This window comes from Anolis carolinensis, chromosome 2 (assembly GCF_035594765.1).
Source record: "Anolis carolinensis isolate JA03-04 chromosome 2, rAnoCar3.1.pri, whole genome shotgun sequence".
NCBI lineage: Eukaryota > Metazoa > Chordata > Lepidosauria > Squamata > Dactyloidae > Anolis > Anolis carolinensis.
Genome location: NC_085842.1, coordinates 189,663,532 through 189,690,517, shown reverse-complemented (window position 1 = coordinate 189,690,517; position 26,986 = coordinate 189,663,532). Strand labels below are relative to the sequence as shown.

The window sequence follows — 26,986 nt, the reverse complement described above, 5'->3', positions numbered from 1 at the left end:
CAGGCCGCATTTCAGAGGAAGGCACTGGAAAACTACCTGTCTAGACTGGAGTCTTCTTTGTCCAAGCCAAGAAAAAAACCCTTATCAAAAGCATCACGAATCAACATGTGTGTGGAGGCACAGGCACGCCCTCATGGTCAAAGCGGTCCTGTTTGGAACGCTTCTCCTTTTATAGAAACGAAATGTCAAAACTAAAGACTATATTTGGAGGTGTGGTCCCTTTCTAGAGCTAAAACACGTGTGCGTCGTGTCATTTACGAACGCGAACCACCTTTTAAAACTGTTCGCTAAAAACACCTGGCTCGGTTAACAGGAAGCCATACTTTGGATTTGCTGTTCAGGTGGAACGCTCAATGGTCGCTTGTCCTGAATTCTGAATGTTCCTGACTGCGTTTTGTTAGGCTCTCCTCCCTCGAAGGTCTTGAAACGTGCTCGGGAGACATGCGCAGTTCTCCTTCTCCCCTCACCCTCCGCAAGATGGCGTCGGCCACCCTTCCCTCCGCGGGTTGGTCCCTGTGGCTTCCCCTCCTCCTTTCCCCTCCCCACCCTCGCTCTGCCGTCGCGCAGTGATGACCGCATCAGGCCTCATTGCCACGTCTCTTCAGGGCAGCCGTCGCGGCCACAACGAGAGGCAGCAGCAGCAGCGGGAGGAGGGGCAGCTGCAGTAGCAGCAGCGAAGAAGTGGGGAGGGCCGGCCGCGCCCCCTCCCCAGCCTGGAAGGGGCTCCGGCGTCAAGAGCGGCGGGAAGAGCAGCCCCCGCTCATGGTTCTGCTGAGGAGACTGTGAGTGGGCCCTACCTTCCTGCCTGCCTTCCCTTGCGCCTTGCTTCCCTCGCAGAAGGCCCAGGAAGCGCCCTTTTGTGTGGTTGCGGGACCTCCGCGCCATGGGGCTCCGTCCGCGGCCTCCCTCATGTCCTCCCAACTCCTCGGGGCCATTTTCGCCCTTCCTCGCCCCCCCCTTCCTTTATCTCCTTCAGCCCTTAACTCAACCTTTTCTTCCTGAGGAGGTGTGCCTCCTGCAGAGAAACCCTCCCTCCGTCCCTTTTTCCTCTCGGAGTAAGGAGGCCTAAGGTGGGTTTTGGCTGGCTTTTCTTCAGAGCAAGGGAGATTCCTGCAAACTCCTTTCTTTCCTTTCTCCAGAAGCCCAAACCTGCCACATTTGGCTCCATGCCTGAAATCCAGCCTCTCCGTGAGTTTCCTGTGTCTCAAACTTTCAGCACTATTATTGTTCTTTATCACTTCAATCCTAAGACTGACTTTGTGTCTATATCGTCAACATCTCTAAAACGGGATGCGTCTTCCAATCCCAGTTGTCTCTGGTGCATTTCTGGTGGTTGCTGTACTAAAATTAGGACAATCTAGTGGCGTCTTACAATCAAAGAAGTACGGGTTTGTGTATGGGTAGTCGCCGAGTTACAAACACACGACTTGCAAACGACTTGCAAGAGTACGGGGGTGAGACAATAGGAAGTGATAGCAAATCTACCATTCGAAAGGGAAATTCACTCCTGAAAGAGGTATCATGGGGAACAGGTTTCTCTACTGAAGCTTTATCACCCATCCATGTTTCCACAACCAGCCAAATTTTTCAAAATCCAATTTGTAAAGAAAGTGAGAGGAAATCTTATGAACAGGGGCAAAGACAGTAAAACAGACACCACAAGCGTCTTAACCCTTTCCTATGCTATCCAAAGCTTCACCTAACTATTGTGTGGTTGCTTATACTCAAAAGTTGTTATGATTGAGCCTCATGGCTCTGTTACTGACAGACGTGGGCGTAAGACTCCTCGAGAGTCAGATACTCTCGAGGAGCGAGAGAGAAAAAGACTGCGAGACATATTTGCAGCACCATCTGACGAGGAGTCTTTCGAAGGGTTTACGGAGAGAATGGAGGAGGGGCTGGTTAGCTCAGAGGAGGATGAGATGGATTGGACTCGGGTAAGGGAGGAAGTGGGTGCCACTGGCCATGATGGGACAGAAGATGAATGGGGACCTTCAGGATTAGACCCATGGTTTAGCTGGAGGGATGGGACGGGATCCACAGCTGGAGATGCTGTTGGGCGTAGTCAGAGGTGTTCCAGCTCTGACGAGGAAAGTGATGAGGAAACGCCCGGGTTAAGGAGGACAGCTGACAGTGATGAAGATTTGTAACTGGCATAAAATGGGGCTTGAGAGCAATTGCAAATTGCGTTGGGCAAGGTAATCTGGGCAAACGCTTGGGATCCGTGTGTGTGTGGGACGCTTCCCTGAAGACTTGTGTGCTTTCCTGTGCTGTGACGTAAGTTGATTGGAATCCAGGGTCAGACGGCGGGAGGGATTGTGTGGGCATTTGTTTGTGCAAACCTGTGCTTACTCTTATTAGCTTGACCTTCCGTCGTCTTCTTGACGGACGCCATCTCCTGCTTTGAGAACTCGGACTGAACTGACCACGGCTTGTCTTCCCCCCTTCTTGGACTTGGAAAAACTACAAACGTCTGCTTCTGGCTTTGATCTACGGAACGGAACTGGTCTACTCAACTGCTACAATCCTTGGCTGATTTACTCGTGTTGGAGATCCTGTCTGCTGTGTGTGTGGGGGAGCGACGCAAGTTACTCTAAGCACAGTGTTGGCAGCAGAGAGGAATCTGCTGCCAATTAGTTGCATTCTTTGTATCTTTTGTTCCTTGGCTTTCGTTTCGTTTATACCCAGGCTGAAGCAAGCAGTTTGTTTTTACCCGGATTAAACTCCGGTTTAATCCGGTTTATCTTTTGAACATTTACTTTTGCCCCTTTTTGCTCCTAAAGGCAAAAACTGCCTGGCCCTTGTGTTTTACGGGCATTTTTGAGTTCTGTAATCTAATAAACTCTGTTACTTTGAATCTTGTGGCGTTCTGTCCTTGACAGATTGCCCAACGCCCATAAAAAGTTTATTGCAGCAATAAACCCGTCAGGAAGACGATGGATGAGTTAAGGGCCAAAGTAGACCAATTGCAAACGGCTTTTACCGTTATCCAAACAGCTCAGGCTGTGAAAGGACATGTTTTGACTCCTGAACGCTTTGACGGAACCAGGTGCAAGTTGCCAACCTTTTTGGCACAAGTGGAGCTTTATTTTTCTCAGCTCAGTGCTCATGCTTTTCCTACAGACACTAGCAAGGTGGCATTTATTTTGAGTTTGTTGACCGGTCCCGCAGGACAATGGGCCACTAATTTAATTTTGGGAAATGACCCAGTCAAGGACAATTTGAATAATTTCAAAAAGTTGTTAACTGATACTTTTGGGGATCCTCTCCGCACGGAGAACGCTGGGTGGGCTCTGTATCGGTTGAAACAGGGAAAGGGGACTGTTTTGGATTACTTAAATAAGTTTAACCTGTATCGCCACCAGCTGGATTGGGGGGAAAATGCATTCATGCTTTTATTTACTGCCGGGTTAAGTGATATGCTCCAGGATGAATTAGCACGCTTGGAGCCGGCTGAAAGCTGGGACGCCTTAGTAGCTAAGGTGCTGCGTTTAGACGCAAGGTTCGAGGCTCGTAAACACTCAAAAGCAATGTGTGCGCCACCCATGCATGTAACCAGGGCACCTGTGGTGATGGGGGAAGAGCCCATGGAGCTTGGGGTCTTTAAAAAGCTGTCTACAGAGGAAAAGAGCCGTAGGAGGCAGCTGGGCTTGTGTTTGTACTGTGGGAATGCTGGGCATTTTGCCAAAAATTGTAATGTGAAACCTTCCCAGCTTTCGGGAAAAGGCCAGCCCTAGTGCGACGTGAGTCCAACGCACTAGGGCTCCTCAAGCAGTCAACTGAGGGGAGGAAGCATGTTTTCGTACCCATTACATTATCTGTTGGGGGAAGGGAACTTGTTTCTACTTTGGCACTGCTGGACTCAGGGGCTACGGTCTCCTATGTAGATATTGAGTTTGCTAAGAAGCATGGCATTCCTAGAGTGCGCAAGGCATGCGACGTGTGGGTGGAAGGAGCAGATGGGAGACTGCTGGAGACTGGGGTGGTTAACCATGAAACCTCAGCAGTAACGTGGGAGGTGCAGGGAGTAACGGGAACGTTTGTGTGGGATATTACGAGCTTGCCTAGATATGATGTGATCCTGGGGATGGATTGGCTAGCTGTAGTAAACCCACATGTAGATTGGGCAACACGTAAAGTGATCTTAAAGAGGCAGGATTGTTGCACTCTAAATGTTACTCATTCTGATATGGAGGGAGTGCCTGCTGAGTATGGGGAGTTCTCTGATGTATTTTGTAAAAGAGAAGCGGACAAATTACCACCGCACAGGCCATATGATTGCGCCATCAAGTTGGCAGAAGGTGCGAAACTGCCAGCAGGGAGGCTGTATGCCTTGACTGTACCGGAAAGGCAAGCTTTGCGGGAGTTTCTAGATGAAAATTTAGCCAAGGGGTTTATTCGCCCATCTAGTTCTCCAACTGCGGCACCGGTATTCTTTGTAGCCAAAAAGACTGGGGAACTTAGGTTGGTCTGCGATTATCGGATCCTAAACAAATACACCATTCGGGATAGGTACCCGCTGCCTTTAATCTCGGAACTGTTATCAAGGGTGCAAGGGGCTAAGGTCTTTACCAAGCTTGACCTGCGGGGGGCCTATAACTTAATCCGTATACGGGAAGGGGATGAATGGAAGACGGCATTTAACACGTGTTTCGGATGCCACGAGTTCCGAGTCATGCCTTTTGGGCTTTGTAATGCTCCTGCGGTATTCCAGAGGTTCATGAACGATGTGTTCAGGGACCTAATTGACCAATTTTTAGTGATTTATTTGGATGATATCTTGATTTTTTCTAAGGACGAGAAAGAACATCGTCAACATGTCAAGCAGGTTCTGCACCGACTGCGGGCTAATGGGCTTTTCGCCAAGGCTTCCAAGTGCGTCTTTCATGTGCCTGAAGTGGAGTTCCTAGGTCATGTAGTGTCAGGTAGGGAACTTAAAATGGACCCACATAAGGTTGACGCCGTCAACTCATGGCAGGAGCTGAAGACTAAGAAGGATGTACAAAGGTTCTTGGGTTTCGCTAATTACTACCGGGAGTTTATTCCGAATTTTGCAAAGCTCACGGTACCTTTGACGCAGCTTCTGCGCAAGAAACAGCCATTTGTGTGGGGGCGGGAAGCTCACGAGGCGTTTCTACAACTAAAGTCTAGTTTTCAATCGGACAACATACTAACCCATCCTGATGTTGACAGACCGTTCGTGGTAGAAGCGGACGCTTCTAGCTACGCGTTGGGGGCTGTATTGTCTCAGAAGGATTCCTCAGGGACCTTGCGTCCCTGTGGATTTTACTCGCGGCAACTAACACCCTTCGAGCAGAACTATACCATATGGGAGAAGGAGTTGTTGGCGATTAAGGTGGCGTTTGAGGTGTGGCGGCACTGGCTTGAAGGGGCACGGCACCAGATCGTGGTCAGATCTGATCACAAGAACTTAGAGCACTTGCAAACAGCAAAGAAGTTAAACCAGCGTCAAATCCGCTGGGCTTTGTTTTTCTCCAGGTTTAACTTCAAGGTGCAGTTCGTGGAGGGGAAGGCAAACTTGCGGGCCGATGCTTTATCCCGCAAGCCGGAATTTAAGACCAATGAGCAGGTAGTATGTCAGACCATCTTGCCTACTGCCTCTCTGTGTGTTGTAGATAATGAGCTTGGGTTACATGACCAGATCCTTGAGGCTCAGAAGGATGATGTGTGGACTCAGGAGCAACTGATGCTGCTCTCTGCAGGTAACCGTACCATACTGCCGCATCTCCAGGATCAAGACGGGGTATTGGTGCGTAGGGGGCAGGTTTACGTACCAGTAGGGACCCTCAGGTTGGAGGTGATTAGAGCCCACCATGACGAACCCATGGCTGGGCACTTTGGCAGGTTCAAGACCGTACAGCTTATCACCAGGAGCTACTGGTGGCCAAAGATGCGGCAAGACATTCTGCGCTTTTGTGACAGCTGCGCCGTTTGTCAGCAGAGTAAGACGCCTGTTGGGCGCCCTAGAGGGTTGTTATCGTCTTTACCTGTTCCGGAGAGGCCATGGCAAATCATTTCCATGGATTTTATTTCAGATTTGCCTAAGTCTGGGGGTTATACTTGTATTTGGGTGGTGGTGGATTTATTTAGTAAACTGGCTCATTTTATTCCTTGTTCAACCATTCCGGCGGCCCCTACGTTGGCCTTACTATTTACAAAGCACATCTATCGTTTGCACGGAGCACCCGAGGTGATTATTTCAGATAGGGCTCCGCAATTTGTGTCACGCTTTTGGAAACACTTCCATGAGTGTTTGGGGACTAAGTTAAACGTGTCTTCAGCTTTCCATCCGCAAACGGATGGACAGTCGGAACGGGTTAATGGGCTCTTAGAGCAGTATCTGCGTTGTTTTTGTTTAGATCAACCCACGGCTTGGGTAAAGTGGTTACCGGTGGCGGAATTTGCTTACAACAATGCGGTGCACACGTCTAGTCAGCATACGCCATTTGAGCTAACTTATGGTTTTCACCCACGGGGAGGTGTGGCGCCGTCGACCAATGTGGTCTCTTCGGACCCTGTGTACCGCTCTTCGGAAATGGCTGCATTGCATGATGTTGCCCGTCGCTTACTGTTGGAAGCTAAGGCAACGCAGAAGACTCAGGCTGACCGCCACAGGCAGGCAGGGGAGGAGTTGGAAGAAGGGGATTTGGTGTGGTTATCTTCCAAACATATTAAACAGGCTGGGGGAAAGTTTGCGCCTCGGTATTTGGGTCCCTTTCCTATCGTTAAAAAGATTTCTTCTGTTGCGTTTCGTTTGCGTTTACCGTCTAGTTTAAAGGTCCATCCAGTCTTTCATCGTTCGCTGTTGAAACTTGATACCTCTAGTCGTCGTGGTGCTATAGCGGAGGGTATCACTGCCACTTCTCCGCCATCGGGGGAGGAGGCCTTTGTGAGAGGGGATAGTGTTATGATTGAGCCTCATGGCTCTGTTACTGACAGACGTGGGCGTAAGACTCCTCGAGAGTCAGATACTCTCGAGGAGCGAGAGAGAAAAAGACTGCGAGACATATTTGCAGCACCATCTGACGAGGAGTCTTTCGAAGGGTTTACGGAGAGAATGGAGGAGGGGCTGGTTAGCTCAGAGGAGGATGAGATGGATTGGACTCGGGTAAGGGAGGAAGTGGGTGCCACTGGCCATGATGGGACAGAAGATGAATGGGGACCTTCAGGATTAGACCCATGGTTTAGCTGGAGGGATGGGACGGGATCCACAGCTGGAGATGCTGTTGGGCGTAGTCAGAGGTGTTCCAGCTCTGACGAGGAAAGTGATGAGGAAACGCCCGGGTTAAGGAGGACAGCTGACAGTGATGAAGATTTGTAACTGGCATAAAATGGGGCTTGAGAGCAATTGCAAATTGCGTTGGGCAAGGTAATCTGGGCAAACGCTTGGGATCCGTGTGTGTGTGGGACGCTTCCCTGAAGACTTGTGTGCTTTCCTGTGCTGTGACGTAAGTTGATTGGAATCCAGGGTCAGACGGCGGGAGGGATTGTGTGGGCATTTGTTTGTGCAAACCTGTGCTTACTCTTATTAGCTTGACCTTCCGTCGTCTTCTTGACGGACGCCATCTCCTGCTTTGAGAACTCGGACTGAACTGACCACGGCTTGTCTTCCCCCCTTCTTGGACTTGGAAAAACTACAAACGTCTGCTTCTGGCTTTGATCTACGGAACGGAACTGGTCTACTCAACTGCTACAATCCTTGGCTGATTTACTCGTGTTGGAGATCCTGTCTGCTGTGTGTGTGGGGGAGCGACGCAAGTTACTCTAAGCACAGTGTTGGCAGCAGAGAGGAATCTGCTGCCAATTAGTTGCATTCTTTGTATCTTTTGTTCCTTGGCTTTCGTTTCGTTTATACCCAGGCTGAAGCAAGCAGTTTGTTTTTACCCGGATTAAACTCCGGTTTAATCCGGTTTATCTTTTGAACATTTACTTTTGCCCCTTTTTGCTCCTAAAGGCAAAAACTGCCTGGCCCTTGTGTTTTACGGGCATTTTTGAGTTCTGTAATCTAATAAACTCTGTTACTTTGAATCTTGTGGCGTTCTGTCCTTGACAAAAGTCCTTCTGGGTGAGAAGGGCGGGGTAAAAATGATGTAAATAAATAAATATACAAGTTCTCTTTTTCAGTAATATTGAATTGTACTTTGCCTCTAACTATGCAAGAGCTAGTTTATGTAGTTTATGTAATGTTGCATTGTTTGGAAATTTATAATTGGGTTTATATCTACTTGTTCTATATGTGAAAGGCTCATGGTCTAAGCATTATATATATATGGCTAGAGTTACACTTAAAATGCACTGGGTCAACTTAAGAACAAACCTAAAGAACCTATCTTTTTCGTAACTTGGGGACTGCATGTATTTATGTCCTGCTTCGCCTCTCCCAAAGGATACTCAAAGCAGCTAGCACCAAAAACCATGCCATACATAGATTAAAACCCAAAGGATACAAACATTAAAATAGAATTGAAGACGGGGCTTTAAAAAAAAACTACACAGTTAAAAGCAATGAACTCATTTAAATAATCTGTTAAATTACTGGCTCGAACTTAAAATCTTTCTTCCCTTAAGAGTCTGCCTGAAAAGAAAGTCACTCAGTAGGGCAGTGATTCTCAACCTGTGGGGCCCCAGATGTTTTGGCCTTCGACTCCCAGAAATTCTAACAGCTGGTAAACTAGCTGGGATTTCTGGGAGTTTTAGGCCAAAACTCCTGGGGATCCACAGGCTGAGATCCATTGCGGTAGGGCTAAAGGGGTGGCTGTCAGGTTCACAGACAGTGAATGTTTCTGCCTAGGCTCCTTTCTTGTGGGGTATTTCCTTGCTTCTGAGTAGACATGTATTATGGCCCCGTATTTGCAGAGCCAGTATCCACAGTTTTATTTCTCCACATCTTACAAAATATGTCCCCTTCAGGAATTTTCTAGGTCCTCCAGCATTACTCAGTGGAATTCTTAGGCTAAAGGTTCTTCAGTTCAATAGGGTTTGCTATTATGCACAGTTTTGTATATCTCTGGGATCATCCTCCATGGATGGCAAGTATTGGAAATTGTTACTCTCTACTCGGACGTGAGAGGTCCACTTATGGACCTCTAGGTAAAGGAGGTTAGAAAATAGGCCTATCGTAGCCCCCGAGATTTGATTGAAGTATTTCTGTCACTGTACTTTGGACATAAAATGGTGTGCACTTTGACTACATTAGTGTGTCTGCTTTGATGGCAAGAATGTATTCTGCTTTCAATAAGTATTTCCAAAGTTTGCAGGAATTTGATGCTTATTTTTCAGAACCCCATCAGAACTTAGAAACCACCTAGCAGGAATGCTCATTAGTGTCTTAAAATGCTAGTTTAGAATAACTGCATGTGTTTTCCTACAAGTTGTAATCAACTAGGACATTACTATCATAGTCCTGCCATCTAGAATTAGTACAGTGATTGTTTTTGGTAAATAAATTCCAGTTGGCTGAAGTTTGTATGCATATAGAATAAAATAGTTCCAGGCTCTCATGTTAAGGACCAGTGGCTTAACATGAAAGTGAAACACATTTTTATTTAAGCTAGTTTAAATGACAGTGTCTGTTACAGGAAGCTGTATTTCAGCTACTTTGTGGTCTTAGTATAATGAAGAAAGCTGCACATGAATATTGGATGGTAATAGACTTGCCTTGATTTAGGTGTATTAATGTACATATGTATTTCCCTTAGTGATGAGTAACTTTGTTACTTCAAGTAAGATTTTTCTCTGTATTCTAGTGGTGGACTTGCTGAAGGCCCAGAAATATTGGAATCATACAGTGCTGGAAGACATTGGTTAAGACTAAATTCATGATGGGACCAGAGTTTTATCTGTTGGGAATGCTGAAAATTTTGAATATTATTACAATGTATGGTAACTGCAGTGATAATTGTTTATGCTTGGAAATGGAAGGAACCAGTTACTACAAGGAAAGGGGAATGACTGACAAAGATATAGTGTTTGTTTTGTTTTTAGGATTGCATTTTGGGCATTAAATTTTGCCAATTTTTGTAAGCTGCCCTGAGTCCCCTCAGGTGAGAAGGGCGGGGTATAAATGTTGTAAATAAATAAATAAATAGTGCTTATGTTTAAAATAACAGAGGAATTTGGTATGGAGAAATAACCACAATAAGCAAGGAGGCCCTTGTTTGAAAACTGCAGTCACGATTATGGAAAGTTGTATAAAGTATAAATCTTGAGTAAACCTATCTTAACATGCATTCAGAAATTTTTGAAAATGAAAGATCACTGTCATGGCAAGTCACAGTTTGTAAAAGCAGTGCATATAAACTGAAATCATGACTTGAGCTTCCAGCTATATTTTCATGTATATTAATAGCTGTTTGATGCTCTTGTGTTGTTTTTTTACCTGTAGCATTTGTTTAATTCAAGCCTCTTGGTTGCTTATAGCATTCTTAGTAAGGCAAATGTTTCCTTGAAAAGATGTCGAAGTCCCCCAATGTGCTATAAAGTGATCATTCATCTCCATCTTCTAAAGTCGAGGAGGCCAAATTCAGTCATGTGGAATTTACTATGCTTGGATTTTATATTTTTAACTAGAACCCCAAGCTCACTATTGGAGATCATATTGTGATTTGCTGTCAAATCTATTTCAATTTATGGCAATCTTTTAAATAAGATATCAAAGATCCTCAGTTTAGATATGAATACCAAGTTCAGTTTTGCATACTCAGTCATGGCTTCCTTTAGTGGACCAGTCCATCTTTAGCAGTTTCCTTCTTTCCTTACTGCTGTCCATATTATTTGGTCATCTTTTTTTCCAGGGATTCATATTTTCATATTCTCTTATGTCCAAAAGTACAGCTATCTCAGTTTTGTCAATTGTGCTTCTGGTAAACTTTCAGGCTTTATTTGGTCTAGGTCTCAGTCATGTGTCTTTTTAGTAATCCATGTTATCTATAAAACTCTTCTTCAGACCACCTTTCAAATGAGTTGGTTTTTCTCCTGTCAGTTTTCTTTACTGACCAGCTTTTCCAACCATACATAGAAACTGAAATTACTACAACCTGGATGGTTTTAATTCTGGAATTTAAGTATATATCTTTACATTTGAGGATCTTATTTAGTTCCATCACATCTGTCGTTTTGAGCCTTTGTCTTCTGATTTCTTGATTACAATCTCCATTTGATTAATTACTGAGCCAAGGTAGAAGTGTACCTTTTAATATTTTGATGTCTTTATTACTCACTGCAAAATTATGAAGACGAATTATGGTCATTATTTTTATTTACTTACTATTCAACTGTAAAGCTACTTTTGCATTGCTTAAGTTCTTTTGTGCTAGTAATGTTATAGCATCTACATATTTTAAATTATAGATGTTCTCACTTCCAATTTACACACCTTCCTCCGCATCTAAATTTGCTTTATATATGATACATTATAGAAATACAGTGTTCCTTCACTGTAGTTCCAGGACCACCTGCAATAAGTGAAAATCCACGAAGTAGGGACACTATATTTATTTTAATATTTATACATTATTTTAGTAGTTATACACTATTTTAAGTCTTTATTAACAAATTGTGTGTTGATAAATCACCTCCTTCTCCCGTTGCCACTTGGGCTCCTTTTCTCTCCCTTTGGTTTCTCCTTCCTCCCTTCCTTAGGCTGTAAATTGTAAATTTTTATAATTTATAATAGTCTTTTAGAGTTTATTGAAAAACCGTAAAACAGTGAATCCGCGAAGTGAACTGCGAAGTAATGAGGGAACACTGTAAATTAAATATAGTGATAAAACATAGCCTGTCTGACTCTCTTGCCTATGACAGTTGTTGCTTGAACGGATAAAGGATTACTTATCAGGGTAGTCAGATGCTATAACATCCTATTTTTTCTTCATGATGTCTGTGAATGGACACATATGAAGTTTCTGCACCTGCGCAGGCTTTGACGGAAAGCTTCCCAAGTTGAATCTTTTCCATTTTTGGCAGTAACCCTGCCCACTCCTTACAGGGCATAAAAGGGCACCCTGGTTGCATGCTCCCCAGTTCCTTTTTTCTACTGCACAGCTCTCTTCAGAACTTTGTTGAGAATGCACTCAAATACTGCACCCGGTGTGCCTCTAAGATTCCAGACTCGGATGGCCACGTGAAGCATCTCCTCTGCTTGGGAGAAGGCCATGTTGTCGAGCCTTGCTGCCATTGCCAGGCTTTCACAGCTCAGGCAAGAAAAAAACAGGGCGGTGCACCTCAAGGCTCTGCTACATCCGCAGTCCTTAGTGCCTTCGACTTGGTCAGCTCTTCTGGTTCTAGCACCGCCTGTGGCTCGATCTACAGCCTTAGCTGCCTCCAAAGGCTCAAAGTCTTCCTGGGTATCAAAGGTGGCGTGTACTGTTACCACGATGACCCTGCCTATCTGATCTCGGCCGACCAGACCCCTACTTCGAGCTCTCTGGCCTCGGTGAGATCAACCTGGTCAAATACGGCTACTCCACCATCCACATTTTCAACGCAGATAGCGTTTAAATGGGTTCACAAGGAGTTGAGGTGAGTGCAATCGCATGTGGCTACTCTGGTGCCGGTCCTGCCGACACCAGGAAAATCGATGGATGCACTCTACAAGGAGAAGCTGCAGTCTCCAGCTAAAAGACGGGCAGCCCAGCAGTCCTGTCCATCTTCATCAAGGAGGGGCAAGCCATTTTGCTCAGCCACTTCACGTCGCTCATCGCACTCCCTCCAGCCAGACCAGCAGGCCAGAATGTCTCCAAAGTCACCAGCCCATCAACTCTTGGATAGAGAAATCCAGGACTCCCTATCCCACTCAACATACAGTCATCAGGGTGCCAGTCCAACCTCCACCTCCTGAGCAAACCCAAGCCCGGCAAGAACTCTTTCCCCCAGCTACATCCACGCCAGAGAAAGATAGACAAACTACATGCCTGGCCAGAGCAACTGAAGCATCGGCATCAAAACAGCCCTGAGTCTGAAGTCTCCACCAAGGCCTCCTCAGCTCCCGGCGGCACCTCTGGTCGAGTTGCCCCTCCAATCCCCACAGAGGATCGAGGAGGATGAGCAAGAAAATGACATACCGGATTCAGTAGATTCAGAATCGGTACTGTCTCTAGGCCTCGACCTTTCAATGAATCTAGACGCCTACAAGGTCGACCCTCCATCTCTGACAGACAATGTTAGAGCCTTCTCTAAACCAGATGGTCCACATGGCAAATACCTTGGTCTTGAAATCAAGAAAACAAAGTCGTGACCGATCCAGTCTTTAAAAGAGTGCAGGCTGACGCTCCACCAGCGGCCCTCTTACCATTCCTACCATATCTTCTCGACATATAAGCTTCTTGGAAGACTCCATCCTTGATGACACCCACCTCTAAATATATCGAGGCATGGTACTGCACCAATGATGAAGCACCACCCTGACCCGAATTCTGTGGTGGTAAAGGCAGTCCAATCTTCGGGCAAGCAAGTGAACACCCCCTTCGACAGAGAAAGGAAGCGCTTTGACACAGTTGGCTGCAAACTGTACTCAGGAGCTTCCCTCCTTTGAGAATCGGCAACTGTGGAGTACTTTGGGGGGAAAGCCCAGCCATTTCATGCCAAACTGTTAGATGAGGATTGAGCAGTCCTGGCCATGCTCCAACAAGAGGCAAACTTCCTGGCACACCATCAAATTCAGATGGCCAAACGCACAGGAGATACCGCCGGTAAGATGATTGCCCACACCATAGCTATCTGCCAACACGCCTGGCTCTGGCCTCTCCACTTCATCGAGGCAAGTGATCGAGGACGCCTTGATCCTGTTCAATGTGGGCACTGACCAGCATCACTTTAGTTGATACGGCCGACAATCCTACAGTCAGCGAGGCTACTGCCAAAACTACAAACCCGCTTCCACCACCCCTGCATGGCAACCATGCTGGCCGCAGGAAACCCAAAAGCACCGTGACCAACCCCGGCAACACCAATAACTTTACAAGATGTCAAGTTTGAAAGTATGATGAACAATACAGAATCCACCTTAACTACCACTGCCACCTTCACACCAGGTTGACCACCCAGCCACAAACCCCAGCCCTTCCTCCATGTCACCGACACTCCATTTGGTGACAGCATATCATGCTCCCTGCACACATGGGAAGGTATCACCGCAGATGCATGGGTGTTAATGACTGTGCCAAAGGGCTACGCCTTAGAGTTTGAGGACTTACCACTGATGGGATATGTACTTGACACTCAACCCTCTCAGGAAATCCTCAAGGAAGTTCACCCTTTGCTCACAAAAGGACCCATACAACCCCACCCCATCACAAATGGACACAAATGCTTTTTTCTCCAGGTATTTTACTATTCCCAAACAGGACTGAGGCCTCCGCCCCATCCTCGATCTCAGGGACCTGAATTCATATATTTGGTCGACAAAGTTCAGGATGGGCACGGTGTTGTCAATCCTGCTGCTCCTGCACCAAGGGGACTGGTTTGCGTCCATCGACCTACGAGACACATATTTTCATATAGCGATCCAGATCTCTCACAGACATCTTCTCTCCTTCAAAGTTATTCACCAAACCTACCAGTTCAAAGTGCTTCACTTTGGCCTCGTCACCGTTCTGAGAGTCTTCACCAAATGCATAGCAGTGGTCGCAGCACACCCCAGAAAACACCACATTGTCCTCTTCCCATATCTGGACAACTAGCTAATAATAGCATGCTCACCAGAGACTCTCGAATCCCATGTGAGCCACACCTTTCATCTCCTTGACTCCCTTGGTCTACAACTTGACACCAAGTAGTCACACCTTGCTCTGACAACTAACATCAAGTTAATTGGGGCACTCTATAGTTCTATGTCCTAAACAGTCTCCTTACCCAGGGAGCAGTTTGCAGCCCTTCAGAGAGAGATGCGTTACCCACCGCCAAATCCAGGCCGGATCAATCCAAGTCTTCCTCGGCCACATGGCCTCAACGGTCTCATCACGACCTTCACCAGACTCCGGCTGTCCATTACAGAGATGGTTCAATGACCACCTCAACTCATCTCAACATCACAACTCAAGATTCCTCATGAACTCGAAACCAGTACTGAGAATTCTTACCTGTTGGACCGCTCAACACAATATCTGCAAGGGTATCCCTGTTCCAGCCCCAGCACTCGTCAGTCACGAGAATGACCAACGCATCCACCTTCGCATAGGGAGATCACACCAACAGCCTGATCATCCTGGACCAGAGACAAAGTAACTCACCATATAAACTACTTGGAACTCCTGGCAGTCTTCAAAGCCCTTTGAGTTTTTGCTTGCCTCATATGCCACAGGACTGTTCAGATTCTCATGGGTAATACAGTGGCAATGTACTACATAAACAAACAGGGCAGTACAGGATCGAGAAAACTCCTACAGCTCTTGCTATGACTGTGGGAATGGAGCATCACCCACTTGGTGATGATTACTGCACTCCACCTGCTGGGAGAGCAGAACAACCTCACCAACACCCTCAGCAGAACAACTATGTCACACGAGTGGAGACTCAACCTGGCACAAGTCCATGCCATATTCAGCAAGTAGGATTGGCTGGAAATGAACTTGTTTGCATCTCCAGAGAATGGCCAACTCACCTGATACAAAACCTGCCTGCCTCCGAATGCACCCCGTGCCTGCCTCGGAAATGCCTTCCTGATGAAGTGGTCAACATTGTACCTCTACCGCTTTCCACTGATCCCGCTGATCCTCAGGGTGCTGGAGAAGATATGGGCCTCCAGTCCAGACTTCATCCTCATAGCACCTGTCAGGCTGAGACAATTATGGTATCCAGCCCTTCTCAACATATCTCAAGGCAAGCACCGTATTCTCCCAGCGCTGCCCCACCTGCTAACCAGGGATTATTCTTCATCCCAATGTCCAATCTCTCCACCTTACAGCATGAGCCACCTCCTGCCCACCCTCCAATCCATCCTAAAGGGGGCATGCAAATCATCAATGAGGAGGGCTTATGCTTACACGCTAGCCCGGTTTCAAGCCTTCCTTTTGTTCCGAGCAAACTGCCCACCAAGCTGCTCCTTGTCCTTGACTTCGTACTTACCTTGATAGAGTAGAATCTTGCCCTCACCATCAAATCTTACCTTGCAGTGATCTCATGGTCGATGCAACAGCAGGGCCAGCCATCATTCTCAAACCACCTCATTAAGAGGATACACAAACTCTGTCCACCGATCTCAGGCTGGTGCCTTGAACTCGTCCTCTCGCAGCTCTGTGGCCTGTCCTTTAAACCCCTTGCTATGGCAGACCTCCACCACCTCTTATGGAAGGTGGTCTTACTTGTCACCGTCACCTCTGCATGCTGCAGCTTGGAACAGGCGACACTCTGGATCAATGAGCCCTACCCTCTCTTCCATCGAGATCGAGCCATCTCCAGCACCAACATCACCTCCAAAAGGTGGTGTCCATCTTCAGTATCAGCCAGGACATTGTCCTCCATGCCTTTTTTCAGGCCCCGACTTCACCACTAGAAAATATGCTATTATCTATTTTTTAGGAAATCTTTTCCTACCTTCTGCTAGTTCCTGTTGTTTAAAGCCTCCCCCCCCAGCAAACATTTTCTTAAATGGACCTTCTGTAGAAAAAGGGAGGAAAAATATTTTCCCAGCTTATTTTTCAAAACTGCATCTTAGTACATCTCTATATACTGTATATATATAGTTCTCTTTATTTTGATTCATAACTCTCTCTGTGTATTTTAGGATAGTGGAGTGGATATGTTCAAATCCCCAATGAATTTAGAGCTAATTCAGTTTCCAAACATATGTTCTAATTTTTTTGTCTATCTGATATGTTCTTGTCTGATTTGTCTGTTCAGCACAATACTGTTGAAAATTATTAATTTATTTGTGGGTTCCCATATTTTATTTTTAAAATAGGCAAATGTCAGAATTTGGAATTTTTTCCAGGTATTTTGTGTTACTATTCCCTAGTTTTCTATTTGTTTTAGTGTAATCGTTTTTTTTATCTGACAAGTATATTTTTATACTTCTACGTTTTTTCTAAAATTGTTTATATTTATCTTCTTGTTTGAACTTAAGAGTATTTTAAGACTGAGCATAATGGTAAAATAGAAGGGTCCAATCTTTTTGTATAAACATACCAGGTTCCAGTGATTTCTGTTGAACAGGAGTGTTTTACGAAAACAAGGAAACTGATAATGCCATGAGATGTTATGGCTTCTCGTTTCTCTCTCTAAACTCATGAAATGAAACCATCTAATCTTAAACATTTGATAAATTCTGCATCTTAAAATGGTACGTTTTCTCAGATTCAGTGGGAGGCGAACAAACAGAGGTTAATGTTTTTAATGTGACTAGACAACCAACAGGGTAAATACTTTGCAAGATGCAATTGTAGACTATTTTTTGTCTGCTACTACAGTAGAGTCTCACTTATCCGACATAAATGGGCAGGTAGAACGTTGGATAAGCGATAATGTTGGGATAGTAAGGAGGGATTAAGGAAAAGCCTATTAAACATCAAATTACATTATGATTTTACAAATTAAGCAACAAAACATCACAATGTATTGAGAACATTGACTACAAAAATATTTACTACTAAAAGGCAAACTGCATTGAATAATCTAGAATGTTGGATAAGCGAATGTTGGATAAGTGAGACTATACTGTACTTGTAACATCTTGAGGAAGGTTACCGAAAATCCCAGAAGAAAATGACCCGGGCAACAGAAGGATGCAGAATCTATAGACAAAGTCTTATTCTTAGTGGAAAACTTATTGTAGGAATGGGTATAGATCCTTTCAGGTCTAATAAAGTACTGTGTGTGTATATTGTGTGTGTGTGCATAATGTTTGTTATGTAATACAGTACGTGTTATATAACACTACTGTAGAATATATTAGACAAATATTATAGTATGTATAATAAACAACCACTTTATAGAGTTCTATAAAGTTCTTGGACATCCTTGCCATCTCTAAACCAGTGGTTCTCAACCTTTGGTCCTCCAGGTGTTTTGGACTTCAGCTCCCACACTTCCTAACAGCTGGTAAGCTGGCTGGAATTTCTGGGAGCTGAAGTCCAAAACAACTGGAGAACTAAAGGTTGGGAACTACTGGTCTAAACAAATACTGTAACTGAATTCAAACTTTGCAGATGTTTCACTTTATGCAGTTTATTGAAGAATCGGTAAAATACCCAATGGGTGGTGGATGCTACCTCTCCTAAATCATAAGGCAAACAATTTTTGTTGCCATGGTGGATTCTGGATATTATTGAGGTTGTTCAACCTGGACATGAAACATCTCCATTCCTGTCTGGAAAGACAGATTGAGCAGATAATGCACAAAATGCGATGCCTTCCCATTGTCTACCACAAGGTTCCTTTTGTGTGTCTTATGCTTCATGTTTACTCAAAACCATTGGGCTAGGTCATTAGAAGGTATGTACTGAAATATTACCAGTATACAGATGAAACAGGGTTGCCTTCTCTTTCCATTGTCAGTGAAGCAAATGGTAACGATAAACTAGCTTCTGGAGCCAGTTGAGGTGTGGCTGGGGGGTGACATAGTAAAATTTAAATCCAGACCAGAGCACTGGTTGTCTGGGTAAAGGGGCTCAATCTCTTTGTAGATGGTCTTGCAGCAGCATATGCATTCTGTAGCTTAAAAGTGGCACTATTGTTGAGTATACAGCATAGAGCAGTTGCTCACAGTGGTTTTTGTTGGATTTGTAGTATGATAGCTGCATGCGCTCATCAGAGAACATGGATTTAGAATCAGACATATTAGGGCACATCTACTGATGTAGTTTAACCTTGGGCAGGTTAGAGAGGGCACCTGCCTTATCACCCTTAACGCAAGAAACCTACCCTTAGCACAGTTTTGCCCCATGTTAGGGAATGCTCTGACACTTCAGAGTGGTGTAAATAGTTGAGCCAGTTCTGAATCACACAGCCATGCTGCTTTTCCCAGGCTCTGAAGTGTGTGATCGAGGAAGGCACATACCTCTGTAGTCCTGTTTCCCTTGTAATGGCAACCATAGAGCTCCAAAGAGCACCTGGCCATCCCTGGGCTCCATTGCGGAAATTTGCAAGGATGTCCGTGCACCTCAGAGAGTGTGGGAGTGTCCCCTTCCTTCCCCTCTTTCCCTCCCAGTCATGTGAGCACCCTTCCAAATATCAGCAACAACACCCAAGGATGGTCAGGACCTCTTGGAGTTCAGTAGTTACTGCTGAGATCGCGACAGGGTGACAAAGGTTAAAGAGGCTTTCCAGCACAGCTGAATTTGAGTTCAACCCCACTGAACAGGCTGTCACAGTGAGATGGGCAGTATAGTTGCCTCTAAGGCAATTACATCACAGTGACACCAAAATATCAGTGATATTAGTTCTAATGGTTCCTCTTGTTTCTCTGTCCACAGTTTTAAGTTCTGATGCTTCCCATTAATACCTTTTATCACTTAGGATATAAGCTGGAAATGTTAGGGGGCAAGGGTTAGGGTTCCTCCCATGAGCCAGACTTTCTTGGCTGAGCGGTTTTACCACTTCCCATGGAAAAGGACTGAGCATAACTCAGTTTTTGGATTTTCAAGGTAAAGTTAAATCTTGTCATTGGGAATTATTTGGAAGCACTGGCTCAGTGCAGCATGCTTCACACTCCATTTGTTTAGGAGTGAACACTTGGGAGAGAAAATTTACCTGGAGCTTCTGCCAAGCTGATGGGGGCCTGATTAAATTATGAGCCAAAGATTTTCCATGCCTGGTTTTGGAGCCAGGTTGCCTAAGGGATCTTCCTTCTCTATCTTGGAATGAAGATTAATGTCCTAGATCTTCCTGGCAGTGCCATCTTGGGAGATCTGGCAATTAAGCAAGAAGGAAAGCCCTTTAATATAGTGGTGGCATAACTGGGATCCTTTTCCAACTTTATTGTTTAGGCTCCCTGTTTGTATCCCCTGCCCTTGCTCACTTTTTGGTGCTGGTCATCACATGGATATGTTATATATTCCCTCCAGTTACTTCTGCATGAATTTAATGAGAATCATCTATATTTTAGCCAATTTTAATCTATAATGTGCATGTCATTTAATCTCTAATGTCCATTATCTTGCTGCTGTTAATTTTTAATTGTACCATGTTCAGTCCATGTGTCAAGAACCATCAATTGCCAGTCTAGTGTTGGTTGACTGAAGTCAATGTCCCCAAGAGCAAGGCTTCTGAAGCATTTTCACTCGCAATCCTCTTTGGCCCGAGAAATGTTTATGTGATCCCAGGCATATAGGTATATAATAAAATAGGTATAAAATCAAACATTTACTGAGAACAAAACATTTGCAAATCTTACTAAACAGGTTATTTTAATGAAGTATTTTCTGCAGAGTCCACAATGCAGATTTAAATAAATTTTTAAACAGCTACTAGATGGTGTTCAGAAAACTTTTACTGTTGCCAAATTTTTGGGGCATCCCAACACTGAGATAAGAGAATCGTCCTATTTTGGGGTCTGGGCTCACAGTTTAAGAAGCAGTGCTCTAGAAGACCAAATTATACAGGAGAAGCCAACCCCATAGGTAACATGGACAAAAAACACCTAGAGCTTAAAAGGTCACAATTAACACCTTGCACTTTGCTTGGAAACTAATTGGCAGTCAGTGAAATGATTTTAATATAAAAGAAATGCATGGGAAGAGTTAATTGTCCCTTTCTTGCTATCTTGACCCAAGGCATCCAACCAATTTTTAGATACAGTGATGTCTTAAGACAGGGGTCCCCAAACCTTTTAAACAGGGGGCCAGTTCACGTTCCTTCGGACTGTTGGTGGGCCGGACTATAGTTGGCCACTGAGCAATAATAATAATAATAATAATAATAATAATAAAGAGTGTTGGAAGAGACCCTTTGGGCCATTGAGTCCAATCCCCTTCTGCCTTTGTGCACTGAAAGCACAAGCAAAGCATCCCTGACAGATGGCCACCCAGCCTCAATGTTAATAATAATAATAACAATAACAACAATAATAATAATATAAAATGTGCCATGCCAAAAGATCTCGGCCGGCATTTGGAAACAATAGACATTGACAAAATTACGATCTGCCAACTGCAGAAGGCCACCCTACTGGGATCTACGCGCATCATCCGAAAATACGTCACACAGTTCTAGACACTTGGGAAGTGTTCGACTTGTGATTTTGTGAAATGAAATCCAGCAGATCTATCTTGTTTGCTGTGTCATACTTATAATAAAAAGAGGGTTGGGAGAGACCCTTAGTTCGACCCCCTTCTGCCTCTGCGCACCAAAAGCACAAGCAAAGCATCCCTGACAAATGGCCATCCAGCCTCAATGTTAATAATAATAATAATAATAATAATAATAACAAGGTTGTAAGAGAAGAAGAGACCCCTTGGGTCATTTAGCCCAACCCCCTTCTGCCCTTGTGCTGTGGGGGCCGGATAAATAGCTTCGATGGGCCGCATCTGGCTCCCGGGCCTTAGTTTGGGGACCCCTGTCTTAAGAGTTTAATTTGTTCCGTGACTGAACTCTTTACTCAAAATGCTGTTATCTCAAAATGAATTTTCCCTTTGAAATGTTATTAATCTATTCTAGACTTCTGAACAACCCCCATTAAATTTAATATATAAAATCATTATAATATTGAACATCTTACTTTGTTTCTTTTTAAATCATTCTGAACATAAAGTCTCTCTCTACCATTGCTGTTTGCTCACTGAATGTTTTCATTGAGCTATCTGCCATGTTTTCAAGAAGTCTTTCTAGGATGGTAACACACCTGTTCAGACTGCAAGAACGTATAGCTAGTGAGAGTTTTCTTTGATAACCCTGTACTTATTAGAGTTTAATAGTTTGATTTTTTCCATCACTGTAAACTGATCTTTGTAGTTTCACAGTCTCTAAGTAGATCAGTGGTTCTCAACCTGTGGGTCGCCAGATGTTTTGGTCTTAACTCCCAGAAATCCTAACAACTGGTAAACTGGCTGGGACTTCTGAGAGTTGTAGGCCAAAACACCTGTGGGTTGAGAACCATTGAAGAAGATGATCTCTGTTGTCAGGTGAATTTTCATAATTGAATACAGAGAAGGAGGTTTTGTTTGTTTTTTAAATGATTGTGTGTCTGACAATTTATTTGAATTAGAAAGAATTCTGCTAAAAATCATTCTCATGAGAGGTCCTTTAAATCATCTCACACATACTAGCTATTTAACCTTTCTTTTTGAAAGAAATAACATACCAATCTATTCTGGAAAATGATACACTTGATGCTTCTACAATCCTATTTTTGTTGCTTTAGAGTGGGGCCTTTTGACTGTTTACATCTTGTAAGCTGTTTACAGCCTCCAGAAAGGCCTCCTGTGGTAGGTTAACTTGAAGTAGTAGTGGACTGTGGTAAGACTATTGGACTGCCTTAAACAAGTCACTTAATAAAGAGTTAGCAGTGCAAACAATGATAGCATGATATAAGGCTGGGTTGTTTGCATTAATTATGAGCTTTTTACCCCTTACTAACTTGGTGAGAACCAGCAGGGTATAGTAGTGATTTGAGTATTGAACCAAAGGTATCTGGGGTTTAAAGCACTGCTTAGTTATGGAAACGCACTTGGGGATGTTGCACTCCCTCAGCTTATGAAGAAGGCAAAGACAAAGCCTTGCTCCCATCCATCATAGTTTGTCAAGTGTAAACACCATTATCACCTGTGGTATTATATAGATGTTGTGGGCTTCTCAGTATTGTGAAGTTCAGTCGTTCATTTAGAATCAGACATTATTGATAAGGGTGTATAGCTTCCAAGACTTTATTTGTAATCCGAGGGGACTCAGGGCAGTTTCCAACAAAAGTGGCAAACATTCAAGGCCATAATAAAGCAGACAAACAACAAATCAATCTGCACAATAAATAAAACAGCATCAATATAAACTTATAATAACTTACCACACAGCCGTAGAACCCAGACTATCAAGGCAGATAATCCACAACATCAGCTTTGAATTGGGTTATCTGAATCCACATTGCCATTTCAAAGTAGATAATGTTTTTTAAAATAACTGCCAGTTCAAAGCAGATGATGTGGGATTTTATTCAGCTATGTGGAAGGGGCCACAGACATCCTGTTTATTTTGCTGATCTTTTAGGCAGTGAGTACTTATCTTCAGTAACCCTCAGTACTCAAAAATGAAATTGTTAGGATGGGCCTGTACCACTACAACTTTATAAATGATGTCTTATGTTAGAAAAATATAAGCAACTCTTTAGTTGCCTTCAAGCTATGCCAAATGCCAATGCATGTTTTCTAGCCTGCTGAGCATTTCCAATTTATTCTATACAAATGCATGAACCTAAAGTAGGAAAGTACAAATGGTTTAAAACAGTGATATACTTGATGGGGAAGACTAGGCGAGTTATTATTTCTGTCAATTTCAGCTTTCAGTGTTCATAGTCATTTCTAAAATTATTATATTTATAATTATTTGTATCCTGCTTTGTTCTCCTGATAGCGACACAGAGAGGCTCACAATATTAAAAGATAATATAGTTTAAAATTCATAGCATACAAATATTTAAAATAGAATTTTAAATTCAAGTCAATTAAAATAGGCCTCAAACACACCTCTGTCTGTAACAGGCCAGTTAATGGCTGACCAGTGTCAACTTCAGAATACAATTCTAGATTACATCTTTAGTAAACTAAAGCTGCTTGTACATTACTGTGTTTTTTAAAGTAACATTTTTTCCTACTATTAATCTTGGAGTTGCACTAAAGAAGGATTTTTTAAGTTATTTATTTATTGTAAGCTGCTTAGACCTTACTAGAGATTAGATAGGTAAAGGTAAAGGTTTCCCCTGACGTTAAGTCCAGTCATGTCTGACTCTGGGGTTTGGTGCTCATCTCCATTTCTAAGCTGAAGAGCCAGCGTTGTCCGTAGACACCTCCAAGGTCATGTGGCTGGCATGACTGCATGGAGTGCCATTACCTTCCCGCCAGAGCGGTACCTATTGATCTACTCACATTGGCATGTTTTCAAATTGCTAGGTTGGCAGAAGCTGGAGCAACAGCGGGAGCTCACTCCACTCCTGGGACCTTTCGGTCTGCAAGTTCAACAGCTCAGTGCTTTAACACACTTTGCCACCAGTGCTCCAGAGATTAGATACAAATGTTTAAAAAAATCATCAATTTTGCTTCCTGCAATTTTTTTTTCTATCGTGTTACATAATGCACACCAGGAATAACAGCTGTTTCCTCATTGTTTTTAATAACAATTTCTAACAACAATATAATCTCTTCCCCAGGAGGACATCACTAGTGAAGATTTTAGAGAATAACGTCTTAATAACACCTAATAAAATGGATTTTTGGTGTTGGTGTTCTTTAAAATATTATCTAAATTCTTGCCTTCAGTAAATATTTCTCATTTGTTCAGATGAGCCGGGACAGAAAGTAATAGGGCCCCTGACTTTCACTAATATGGTTTCTGTGTGTTGGTAGATATGGTATCTCTTTGAATATGTCTCCTTGGCCTCAAGAAGTATCTGAATTTTGCTTTGTTTCTGTGTGCCAAAAGAATAACTGGTTACTAATTTCATTTATTTTCTTCTCACTTGCAGAGCTGGGGAGTCTAGTAGTTTGCCACCAGGATTTCAGGGCAAAGGCTGCCAGAGGTGGAAGTGGTGGGTTGGCTCCTGGTCATGCCAGGTGGACGGAGGGGACCCAGCCGGCAGCAGCTAAGCCGTTCAGCTTTGCCTTCACTCCAGACATTGGTTGGTGGGAACTGTGGCAATGGCACTGGTCTGAGAAACAGGTAACATTGAAATGTAGTGTTGTAGGCTTGTACTTGGGAGCCAGGGATTTTAAAATTGGCATCACACATTTGACTATTGATACTTCATTCTTTGAGGTTTTTTTAAAAGCTGCTTTAGAGAGAAAAAGCAAGGTGATCATGATTATTATGGGAGGACACTTTCCCAGATATGCTTTTCACTCATGTAGCATTCCTGTTTTAATATTACATTATTTGTGTATTTTTCCCAAGGATAGCATTATGGCTACAAGAAAGAAACTAATGAGAATGATACCACGTTAATACTTAGAATTTCTTTTGCCCTCCTTGGGAGGTAGGGAGTATTTCCAGTTGTGCCATCTTCTTCCTGTGTGATCTTTGGAAAATGTCATAACACCTCTCTGTGTTAAAGCAACTTGTTCTCAGAACCAGAGTATTGACTGTGCAGGGATTAACATACTTTGTCTCATGCTTTTGGCATAGTTGTAGATTCATAGCATTTTACTGAACACTCATGAGCATATGTGTCATATTGAAGGCCCACAGCCCAAATCCAGCCTGCAATGTCATTTTATGTGGCCCCCAAGATCCGGGCCCAGTTCAGAACTTGGAGCTGCTCCCTGAGCTGGCACTGCCCCTTTTGCCAAGCACTGGCCCTAAACTATCCAATAGCAGACCAGAATGAATGTTGAGCAGCATCTGCCCTTGAGCCAGTCAAACATTACAATGGGAAGAGCGGGGACAGGGACGAGGAAGGAGGTTGTCTTCATTTGAGGGGCACAATAGTGGGGAATGCCTTGGAGGTGGGGATTTGTCTTTGATTTCACCTTAAGAATTGTCATAAGTCAGAAATAACTTGTAGGCACATAACATAACTGTACTGGCCATATGGTATCTTAGGTTATTTAACAGTCTTACAATTAAAAATATCAATTTCAAGGCAACTATAGGTCTAATGTGGCCCTTGGTGAAAATGAGTTTGATACACCAGAGGTGAGAAAAAGTGTAGCACACTAGCTGCACTGTGAAATAAAAAAAATCCCCTCCCTTTTCATTAACTGATTTAAATCAAATTATCCTCTCTCAGTGCCTTATCTGCAGTATAGAGAAGATGACTTTAGAGCAGACCTGCACAACCTGTGGCCCTCCATGTGCTTGGAACTCCAACTCCCAGAAGCTCTAGCCTGTTTGCCCAATAGTCAGGAATCCTGGGAGCTGAAGTCCCAAACACCTGGAGGGCCACAGGTTATGCAAATCTGCCTTAGAGTCTTAGAAAGTAAGTTTCTCCCTGGATAATTAATGTATGTAAAAGAATTCAAGCACAAAGTAAATGAAAGTATAAGTTGAATATCTCTTATCTCGAAATCCAAAATACTCCAAAATATACCACGAGTGGCTGCGATAGTGTCACCTTTGCTTTCTAATGGCTCCATATACACATTTTTTCATGCACAAAACATTCTATTTGCAAGTACCCTCAGGCTATGCGTATCAGGTGTATATGAAACATAAATGAATTTAGTGTTTAGACTTGGGTCCCATCTTCAAGATAGCTCATTATGTATATGCAAGTACTCCAAAATCCAAAAAACTTGCAAGATATGGACCATATCTGACCTCAAGTATTTCAGATAAGAGATACTTAACCTATATTATTTTATTCACTCTATAGCACCATTAGAAAACACTGGCAAGAGTTACTGATAAGGTTTTCCTCTGTTTCAGGAATGGTAGTGCTGTCAGCCTTTCAGCTCCTCCTATCACAGCCTTGATTACCCCTGAGCCTGTACGCCACTGCCGAATCCCAGAGCTTCCTGTAGACGGAAACCTTCTCTTTGAGTTCCTCTTTTTCATTTACCTGCTGGTGGCCCTTTTTATCCAGTATATTAATATCTACAAGACTGTCTGGTGGTACCCATATAACCATCCTGCCTCCTGCACCTCACTGGTGAGTCTCTCTTAGTAGTTATCTGCCCTTCTCACAGTTCATTTAGTCCAGGATGTTACAGTTTTACATTGTACATGAAGAAACTGAGCCATATCACCAGCAGTCACTGAATAGTTCCCACAGTTACCTAAGGAAGAGCATTAGAGCTGAGTGATTTGCAACCCCATCCTGTAGTAGTCTCTATTGATTTATACCTTTATTCCATTGATTTTGAAAGAAAGATAAGTGTCTATGCCATATTTT

The 26,986-nt window shown here is 43.7% G+C and overlaps 1 protein-coding gene across 2 annotated transcripts in view; it reads left to right on the top strand.

Moving 5' to 3' along the window:
• Window positions 1-328: 328 nt before the first annotated feature.
• tmem39a (transmembrane protein 39A) overlaps window positions 329-26,986 on the top strand; it is a 44,263-nt gene continuing 17,605 nt past the window's right edge. The window contains exons 1-3 of one of the 2 annotated variants that reach the window (XM_008103847.3): window positions 329-782; window positions 24,623-24,816; window positions 26,521-26,743. In XM_008103847.3, the coding sequence (XP_008102054.1) occupies window positions 24,704-24,816; window positions 26,521-26,743 (336 nt within the window). In that variant the 5' untranslated portion in view covers window positions 329-782; window positions 24,623-24,703. Of the gene's footprint in view, window positions 783-1,170; window positions 1,189-24,622; window positions 24,817-26,520; window positions 26,744-26,986 lie in introns of those variants that run through there. The other variant, XM_003216800.4, reaches the window with a different exon arrangement.